At 29.0% G+C, this 11,315-nt stretch overlaps 1 protein-coding gene across 1 annotated transcript; it reads left to right on the top strand.

Moving 5' to 3' along the window:
• The first annotated feature begins 4,335 nt into the window (after positions 1 to 4,335).
• Positions 4,336 to 4,812, top strand: LOC110730752 (F-box protein SNE-like). Its single transcript, XM_021910578.1, has one exon. It carries the CDS (start codon positions 4,336 to 4,338, stop codon positions 4,810 to 4,812), a length of 477 nt encoding a protein of 158 aa, XP_021766270.1.
• Positions 4,813 to 11,315: the final 6,503 nt, after the last annotated feature.

The following is an 11,315-nucleotide window of genomic DNA, read 5'->3' as shown; positions in this document are numbered from 1 at the left end:
GTCAATTCGAAGCTACTGAAAAAAAGTTTATAGAATTATTTATTATAATATGCTTTTTGTCTTACATATATACAAGAGAGTTGGGTGTTACTATTTTAAAAGAACAAAGTCCTAAAACTATGTGACAAATTTTATGAAAATACAAGTATTTTATTTTTATGAACTATCAAATCTTTCATGTGTAAGAGATCTTAATTATTGTTTGATTTAGTGTGGTGTCAAATTTTTGTGTCACAAGGGTAACATAGGATCCTTACTATTGCTATTTACCAATGAAGAGTTGAACCTAATTTTGTTATTTTTTTAAATGTTTTTATTATTTTTGTTATTTATTTTATTTTTATTAAGGACAATAATTTAAGATTGACCTTATTATGAGTCAAACAGACAGAAATGTGTCTGAATTGATTCTTTGTTTTCTTACCCTTAGATGGTGGAAGAAGTCTACAATGTCATGGATTTTCAAGGAATTTTTTACTAAATTCAATTTTTTGTTTTCTTACTTTGGATCCATTGACATAAGTATATTTTTAAAAGTATATTTGTTTTCTAATAAACAAATGATGAAAGCTATATTAATTTTATTCATAATTTCGGATGATGGAGGGAAACAAATTATTACAAGAGTTAAACTAATAAGACATGGAGTGATTTTGGTTGTATTTAGTCATGAAGATTGCTGCAATTAATTTGCTTCCTCAAACAATGGCAGAAAGAAACCAACTCAAACTTTAAAAGATTTTTTATCCACACCAACAAGGCAACAATCTAATATTTTCATCTTGATGTATTCATTTGAATTCACTTAACCATAATATATAATGAATTCAACAATCTAATATTTTCATCTTGTTTGTTATCATTTGAATTCACTTAACCATAATATATAATGAGTTAAAATAAAAAATTGATTTTATAATTTGTACAACCATTTATATCATCTATCAATTAAAAACTTCTGGTATATCATAATAATTAGGAAAATTTGTAAATTACCACCCAAAAATGGGTCTTAATTTGAAATTACCACCCATTAAATTAAAACAATATTCAGATTACCACATTTTTATGTTTTCCGGTGGAATTTTCAATTGTGGGCCCCATCTTATTAACTTCCCTCCTTTTTTTTCTTCTTTACTCCGACCTAACATTCTGACTGTTACATTAAACTCTAAAAACTTCATCTCTCCTCAATTCCTTCACTTAATTCTTCCAAAATCATCAATTTTTTCCCTCTTTCTTCCTTTAATTCTCTGTCAAATTCTCACCTACCCATTTAGGATTGAATCAAAACCCTAACTCTACTTTTTTTTTCTGCAAATTGAATGCTTTGGTTGTACTTGCATGTACTGTTGATTGTGCCATCTCGAAGTATTCTCTGGGGACCAGAAGCGTATAGTTGAAGCTCCTGTCAATTGCTAATGTCAATGGCGACTCCTCCATTTCTGCAAAACATAATAAAAAAAAAAAAGAAAAAAAGAACAAGCTTACAACTTCATGCAACTATGATTCATTCAATTCTTTCAATCGCAAAACACAGCACATAAGATACAATTATTCAACATAGTAAACAACCATTCAACAAATTTGGACAACATCAACTCCAATTAGCAGAATTCTAACAAAATCGCATAATTAATTGCAAATAGATAACCTAATTGCAAAAATCCCTTAATTTAATTGACTCATGAACCCTACTTCCTAAATTGGGGAAAAAATCCTAAATTATGAAGTAGTGGAATCATACCTTTGATGCAAATTGAGTGTGCGATCTTCAGTAGATAACTTCTTCTCACAGTAGCAGTTGAAATTTGAGGAATTTTGAATGAAATTTGAGGCAAAATTTGTGACTTGAAGTTGTACAATTTTTATACAACAGAAATCGGGGAGAGAGAGAGTCAAAATAGTGAAATAAGCCGTTTATAGCCGTTATGTGGGGCCCTCAAACGAAATTTCCACAGGAAATCCAAAAAAGGTGGTAATATGAAAATTGTTCAAATTTAATGGGTGGTAATTTAAAATAAATTTTTTAATGGGTGGTAATATCAAAACATGACCTCTTTGTGGGTGGTAATTTACAAATTTTCCTAATAATTACTTCATTTGTTCCCTTTTGTTCTTTTCATTTGAAATCTTAACACTATTCACAAGTCAAGAGAATTTTCTAATATATACAACAGAACATAATCATGTCGAGTCTTATGAATCATCTCAATGCGTAATTTATTATCAGCACGTCTTGTATGCGGCTGACATATCATGTGACCAATTATAAAAGAACAAAGTAACTTCTATAACATCAATCGAGTAACTCTTACAACATTGACGAAGTAAGCCCTCTAATATTGACCTAGTAAGGCCATGTCCACTTCACCTTAAAAAAAATATTAAGTAAAAAGAATTTCAATTCAGTAAAAACAATTTCAGTAAAAATAAGTTCAGTTCTGTAAAAAATAATTTCAGTTTAGTAAAATTTAGTTCAGATCAATGAATTTTAGTAACTATAAATAACAAATATAATAGAAAATCAGTAAAAATAATCAATTCAGTAAAAATAATTTAAATTCAACAAAATTAACTTCAGTTCAGTACAAATAATTTAAGTTCAATAAAAATAAGATGAAGTAAACGAGGTCTAACTTCTATAATTCTACCAAGTAACCCGTGTGATGTGTGGGTAACCATATATAAGAAGTTGTGATTTATTAATATTTAATTATTATAATTTTTACTAATTAATAAGAAAATTGTGACAATTCATTAGTATTGAGTTTTACTAACAATAGTATAATACAAAATCAAATATTGATTTTATGGTATTACGGATCTATTATTCATCAAAAAAAAAAAAAAAAAATATCTAAAATTGTAAAAGTCAAAATTTACCGTTGGATTTGGAAATAGGGCAACTCTTATTAGAGAGAAAGCCTCAAAGTTAGCAAAGGCAACGTCTCCTCCATCTCCTTGATGAATGCTCGTAGGCTTTTACAACTCCACTGTGGTCCAACCTACTCTAAGCTTTTAGTTTTCTGTCCATTTCTACGAAACAAACTATACTATACCTATTTTATTTTATCTTCTTTGTTTTTTCTTTTTGGATAAAATAAGCTACTTACATACTCTTTGTTTATGTTTTAATTGATTTATTTTGGCTCGCTTTATTCTTTTGTTTACTCAAATGATCATCATAATAAAATAGTACTTAATCTTTAATACAAAATATAAGAAGCTCAATGTCAATAAGTTACCAAGTGTAATCTAATCATTAGAATTTAACACAAGTAAATTACATGCACTGAATTCTCTAATAAATACGTATACATTTTTTACTGAGGAACTTTCTATTACGTACCCCCGTCTCAAATATTGTCTCATTTGTTTCGATAAAACTCTCGTAAAAAGTGATCATATGGGATAATGTAAGTTGGATCAAAAGAAGTATTACTCATTATGAAGTATTTTTTTTGGTGAGATATTACTCTGGTTTTTTTTTTTTAGTAAGGTAAGATGAAAGACTCTATTGAACCAACATTTCTCACCAGGTAAGTCAACACAACTCCGCAAAATTGCATTAGAGTAGAAGGGAAAGGTAAGAAAATCTCCAACTCCCAAACAAATATACTTCTTGTTTGATAAAACCAAAACAGGAGTGGCATTATAAGATTTATATTTAGCTAGTTGTATCAAATTATTAATGGACATCCTTAACCTTAACATATCTAAAGTCATTTTAGAAAAGTAGTTGATAATCCTAGAATAAGTTACGTTAATATGAAAAAGTGTAGCCTGAAAAGACACATCTTTCGGCTAACAGCAATATAATCATGAAAATAAGAGAAGCAAACACTTTAATTAGCACGAGTAGCACTCACTAAAACACAAAATAAACTAAATAAATATAAATAGTAAATAGTAAATAGTAAAGCCCATAATAATTAAAAAAAAAATAAAAATGATATGAATGGAAATTAAGTAAATGAATAGGAGAAAGAAACAAGCTCAATCTCCTCGAAAGCAAACAACAAAAGCAACAAACAAACAGCTCTCTTTCTCTTAAAAATTTTGATAGAAAGAAATAAAGACACACACAAAACAATATTGGTCCTTTTTTTTTAGCTTAGCTTACAATTTCATTCCTAGACTTCTTCACTTCACTCCTCTTCATTAACTTTATCCCTTTGTCCCCTTCTTCTCTCTCCTCGATTCTCTCTCTCTCTCCTCGATTTCTCTCTCTAATTCCATTTCTCACAATTAAGTCAAATCCCCTTTCATTATATATATAACTCTTGTAAAAGCTTGTTACATTACAATTATACAGAAACAAAAAAAATGAAAATGTTGAAACGAGAGGCGACAATCGAGTATTCAATCAACGATTACCCGGACATACTCGTCGAGGTGTTGAAGCGCCTCGACGGGAGATCCTTAGGGGTGGCTTCTTGTGTATGTAGACTATGGTGGTCAATTTCCAAGTCAGATGATTCAGTTTGGGAGTACGTCTGCTTTCGACGCGTGTCGCCTCCTCCACGTGTTCGGACCCTAGTGTTGGCTCTTGGAGGGTATAAACGTCTTTACATGGTTTGTGTTCGACCCGTACTTGGTCGCTGGAACGGTAGTGGTCGTAGTCGTTGTGGTGCTGAATTGACTCGCCGAGTTTGGTCGAGGCAAGGCGCTCAGCTTTTGCTGTCGTTGTTTTGCGTCGATTATTATGAGAAGTTGGGCAGCGGTGGCGGTGGCGGTGGTGGTGGGAGGATTGGGAGTGATGCGGTTCCGTCGTCTCTAATGTTCTTGTGTAAGCCAGTTAATGTTTAATTTTTTTGAAAAAAAAAAAAGAAAAATATTTGATTTTATGATTTGATTAAATTGGAGGGAAGATAAATAAGTAGTTCATCCAACGGTTCTAATTCATTGAGTTTATTTTATTTAATTTTTTTTAATATTTTGCCCCTCAATAAAAAAAAAAGTGACAAATATCCACATTTTGTACTGTTCCTTTATTTTCGTTTTCCATTTAACCTTTGTATGATGTATTATGGATTAATAAAAAAAATTCTTTTCTATTGGTAGTGTTACTGATATAAATTAATCAAAGAAGTGAAATTTTATTTGTGAATTTTGATACTTTTGTGTTTTCTTTTGTAGCATGTGCAATTACCAAACTACGTATGTTGTTTCGTTTAGTGGTGAATAATATGAGTGAGTGTAATTTACATGGCTAAATGTTGAATAGATACATTCATTTGGTTTGAGTTTCTTACCTACAATAAGTGAACAATTAGCTTATGGCATCGTGGCAATTGCCATACGTGTTACACTTGATGAGGTTTGAATTCTAATTTTGATGGCATTAGCCAGTGGCGATTCCAGAAACTTTTTGTTATGGGTTCGGAGTTGCTAAACACATATTTCGTTTATGAATGAAATCAAATAACATAACTCAAAATACAATACGATTGATAATTTGGGTGTGCACAATTGTAATACAAGTGCAAAATTAAAAAATATTACAATTGATTTGACAAGTCTCCAAATTTTGAAATGATTATATTTTTTTTTTTGAAAGAAAAAAATGATTATATCTATAATCCCTATAAATCATAACTAGAAAAAAAAATTAAATATTCAATGTAAACATATATCAAGATTAAGGTATTTTGGATAATGGGTAATTGGGCTATTAACTATTAAGTTAGAAAAGGCCAAAGAAACAAAGTAAAAGCCCAAAACAAACAAGAAAAAAAAAAAGAAAAAAACATGTCATGCGGAGTCGAACCCGCGAACTTCCTATAAGGCTATTGGAGTATTACCGCTGGACCATGTTGAAAGTTCTACATATTTTATTACATTATATTTTATTTATCTAAACTTTAAATCAAAGAAACTAATCAGAAATTTCCGAATCCAGTATGGGTTCAGCTGAACCCACTGAACCCATACTGGAATCGCCACTGGCATTGGCTCCAAACACCGCGTTTTTTGTTGTAGACTACTCCCTAATGATGAGTACCCAACTAATTAAGCATTTATCAACAACAAAAAAAAAAAAAAAAAAACCTTTGTAGATTCTTGGTGTTTAGAGAATTACAAGGTCGAGTCGATCCCAAAATGAGAGGAATTCTAAGTTTCTAACCATTTAAGTTATCCCTCACTCTATCAACTTTACAGATAACCTGAGCTTTGTTTACGTTCGACATTGGAATTTCCATATCTTGAACCTAATCCAATTTATCAAAGTTCTCTCTTCTTTTTAGTGAAAATCAAAGTTCTTAATTGTGTGCGACATACGTCAATCAAACTAGTCTAAAAAGAAGGAAACCGTAGTCATTTGGACAAACAACCTCCAATACTTAATAATTAGTAAATCAACTCATTTGCATGACTCTAAATAATTATAATATAAGTAAGAGTTGGCTTAAGATTTTCATTAAAAATGTATAGTTGGTTGGTTCACTACTTCACTAATATAGTGATCAAACTTCTGAAACCCAATTACACTGCAAGTACTAAATATATACAACACATATGCTTCGTGTCTTCTTACAAAAGGATCGTTCAATTCATTTATATAATTAGGTTAACCCCAATCCGAATTAATTAATTAATTCAATGTGGTAAGTAAGACTAATAATAATATATACTTGTATATTTTTATTAATAGTAAGATTTATAGTATAAAAGATGTGAAAATAGTTAAGGAGAATGTAGTCAACAATAAAGAGAGAAAAAGAGTGAAAACAAGAAGAGGTGAGAGAATCTAGCTGAAGGCCTAGACAACGTGCAGATTTAGCTCAAAACTATAGGACAAATATGTCCAAGACAACAAGGAAAACGCAGGTGCCTATCGTTTTATTACCAGCTCAATGCGTTGCAAAAAGAAGAAATTATAATTTTATTATATGAATTTATATAATTGTATATTAATTTGGACTAAATGCCAAATTGCTAAAAATTGCACGTAGTAGTAGTAGATATAGATATGTTGATTGATACATCCATTCATGGTTAGAGTGAAGGGGTAAAGTTTAAGTTTTTTTTCTTCTACTATTTGGGTAACGCTACTAGTTGATGAAGTTGTTGTGACATAATTTTTACTTCTCACTAGAGTAATCAATCATTGAAGTGTAGTGTGTTGATCGAGTATGTTAACCCACCCGATCTGCTTGTTTATTTTTCTCACATGAGTCGTATATGATCTTATGCCTAAAGTGACTGTTGCGTTTTGATTTTACACGATTTTAAGAGAAAGGTAATGATTTAAGTCCGTAAGTGCAAATACACTACGTACTAATCAAAAGTGGGCCAAATTTGATTATTTGAGCAAAAGTTTATCGGAAGAAAGGTTGAAGGCATTTTGAATTAGGGCATGTTCTCTTACGTTGAAATTCAGTTCAGTTCAGTTTAGCTCCTAATTTCCTTCTCTTATAAAATATTCAGTTCAGCTCAGTTCAGCTCAGTTCAGTTCAGTTGAGTTCAGTCAATGAGAATAGGCCCTTAGTTACCTTTAATTTAGGATGTAGAGAATAAGATTTTTATTATTTTCCCTCTTTTAATTGATCAATCTAACAAGAGGATATTGAATTGGAAACTCTTTATTAAAGTGACTTTTAAGGATTGTTTGCTTTAACATAGGAATTAAAAATCCCAGGCCACATCAAACTTCCTAAGAATAATTAACTTGCTTAATTGTTACATAGATATTTATAAATCATGGACATTGAGAGTTACCATAAGGGCATGTGAATAGGATATTGAATTTGCACTTTGACACTTTGTACATTCTCACTTTTATGTTCTACGAAAAAGCCCTTAATTTCTAAATTCACATGAGTATTCAGTCCTTTACATGCAATAAAAGAACACCTTTTTTTTTTTTTTTTTTTTAACATCTTACTAACTCTAATGCAACTATCTTTATTTTAAATGATCATACAATTGGAGAGAGGAGACTCTCTACACTTTCTAATTCATTTTTTTTTTTGAAGAAACACTTTCTAATTCATTGTATATGCTATATTTTAATTGGACTACAAAGTTAGCCAATGCAAAATGTATAAATAATGTGAAACTCAAAGTGTTACATAAAAAAAAAAAAAAAAAAGGAAGAAGTACTTTGTAATACGGAGCTAAACTTTTAGCCAGACGACGAGATAACGACACTTGGCGTTCCAACTTTTCGCCAAGTGTTGCGCCAACTTATATCGAATTCAATTTGTATGATAAAAAAAATAATTTAGAATTCTATTTTCAATTAAATTTGGATATAATTTTAGGATAAAATTGTTAATTTAGAGTTTTATTTTCGATAAAGTACCAATATTTCATATGTACAAATTAAATTATAATTTTATAAAAAAAAAATTATTACACTCATAAATTATCATATAAATTTATTTTTTTGTATCATAGTATTTTTTTACAGCGAAAGAATTAGCTCATAATGCACCACATCCATTATTTATGATATATTGCATGCCTATTATATAGTTTAAATCATCACAAAAACACATCAATTCCTAACTAATTTTATATCAATGATATGTTTTAAAATTTGACATATAGATTAAAAATTTATCTTAAAATTCAATAAACAACCCGGGCATCGCACGGGTACAAAACTAGTATATATATATATAGGGGAGTTTTTTCCCGAGTTTTTAGAGAGCCACGTAGGATTTAATTTTTTCAGCGCGCCACGTAGGATAATAAATTTTAGTGGTAGCCAATTAAATATGAGATTATTAATTTCTTTTAAAATTAAATAATTTAACTGAGACGTAAGCAAAATTGGTGAATGAGATTATCCAGTTTAAATTAATTAAATACAAAATATTATCTTTTAATATCGAAAATTTTATCTAAACATTTAACAATTTTTAGCACATAAATATCTATGTAAAAATATTATTTTAAAAAATTCAAACAAACCGTGCATCGCACGGGCTTCATCTAGTTAGATTTAATTAAAAGTTATTTTCGGAAATCACATCTAAAAATAACACAAGCTAAAATACTTTATACTCCCTCCATTTTCATATGATAACATGGAATCAATCACATAAAATAAGAAAAGAAGAATATTTTGAATATATCATTAAAGTACATAAACAAATCATAATTAGTTTTGCCTTATTTTAATTTTTTGATATGTGTTTGGAAAGCATCAGCTATAATTAAGGGAGGGATTTCCTCAATTGGAGTTATGTCATCAATGAACAATTAATTAATTTAACAATCAGAATTTAACATGTATAAAATATGAAATAAAAACTAAATTAAAAATGGAATACATTTGATATGGACAGATCTTTTTAAAACACCTAAAATAGTACAGAGTATATTAGACTAACATTATAAAGTAGAGGGAGTAATTTTTTTTAGGTGTAGAAATAGATCTACAAGATAGTGATGTAAATAGAATTTGTTCCAAGGGGTTGAGTACCTCCCTCGAAACTTTAACTAACAAAAAAATTGATATCCAATTACTCAATTATCTAGACATACTAATTTAATTTGATAACATATTACAGTAATTCATTATTTATTGTTGCAATCCAATACAAGTACACAAGTAGTAGTAATTGTTAAAGACTTAAAGCCCAGGTTTATTATTGTTGAAGGTCCGTGACTTTGAACTCCAACTCACCAGAGAACAATAGGCCCAATCTGCAATAAAAGATTAGATTCTGTTGGTACCTAAAATTATTCTAAATCAAAGGATAATTTGTTAGGAAAAACCATTTAAAATTTTTTTTTTTTTGGAAAAACCTTTAAATTTTTTTTGGCAAAATGAAATCCGATTGTAAAAGTTTTAGTTGAAGACAATCAAAGGCTACTTTCCGATGTTGAATACACTATTTCCAGTTATTTTTTTCCTATTTGCCACCCCATTTTTATTAGTTACCCTCTAATTCACTTAATTAAATAATAATTACATTAATTTATAATTGAAAAAACCACAACCACCACCACCACTAGACAACCCCCTCCTCCCCAGATCTGCTCATCTCCCCACCCCCAACAACGACCACCGTGATATTAAATATGATTAAAATCTATATTATAGAACAAAATTCCAGAAAATTGAACCAAAATTCTCAAGTTGGGTACTATTTCTTGCCAAATTCCCAAATTTCCAAAACACAAAACAAGAAATAACCTACGTAAAAAACTTAATTCGATCGAGGGTCATAGTGAAAGTCTTGGTAGCACTGACGGCGAAAAGCGATAGGGGGTTCGAGCGACTGGGCAGTTTTTGGTTCAAATTCTCTCTCCTCTTTCTTGGCTGCCATTGGAAGAGAAGCTCAATAGGCACAATGGCTTGATTTTTCGTTCCATATTGCACCCTATTGATTTTTATTACGAGTTCTCTTTGACAACCTATTGCGATTTAAATTTTATATCTAAAGAAAACTATTATCATGTGGTATCTTTTTAGATCCATCTCAATTTATATATTATCGTTATCAATTTATTTTTATTCTTATCTATAAACCTATACAAAAGGCGAAACCTGGAATGACACTTGTCATTTCCTGTTTAAAAATTTTCCCGCTTTTTTTTTTTTTTTTTTTTTTTGCGATATTTTAATGACATTCATTTTATAACCTACAATAATAGTTATTTCCATTTTAACAACATATTTAATCCCATTATACTCAATTTTTTGTACATATATTTTATATTCTAGGAAACTTTTACTTACATAAATACTAAGATAGATTAAAAATAAGGTATTATAATATATTATTTTCCAAGATTATTATAATATTATCAATATCAATTTTTTTTCTCAAGCTTTCATCATTTGACAATAAAATTTGTTTTAATTAAAAAATATCATTTGGTAGCATACTTTATATAAATCTTAAAATTATATAACGTTTATAAGAACAAAATCATTCTATTATAGTATACATAACATATATTGGAAAATTTAATCTAATTATTCTAATATTTATATGATTATTAAAAAAAAAAAAAACTCCTACTACTCACTAAAAATATATTAAAAAAATTGATTACGAAATATTGATTATTCTAAAGTAAAATGAAATCAAATAAATTTTCATATTTATGTGAAAATGTGTTAATAATTTAAGGATAGATGTATATTAATTCGCAAATGGGTACAAATTTAAGCTAATATTTTAATTTTATTACATAAAACCTTATAGCTTCTAAATTTCTATTATTATATTATTATTTTTTTATACAATCCAATTCAATAACCTTTACATATTTCAGTATTTGGTATTGGTATAAACTAAAATTCAAGTTATTTATTGCAAATAATTTTTTTAGATAAATTAATGTTG

The sequence above is a fragment of the Chenopodium quinoa genome, unplaced genomic scaffold, assembly GCF_001683475.1.
Source record: "Chenopodium quinoa cultivar QQ74 unplaced genomic scaffold, ASM168347v1, whole genome shotgun sequence".
Lineage (NCBI taxonomy): Eukaryota > Viridiplantae > Streptophyta > Magnoliopsida > Caryophyllales > Amaranthaceae > Chenopodium > Chenopodium quinoa.
This window is presented reverse-complemented; position numbering and strand designations above follow the sequence as displayed.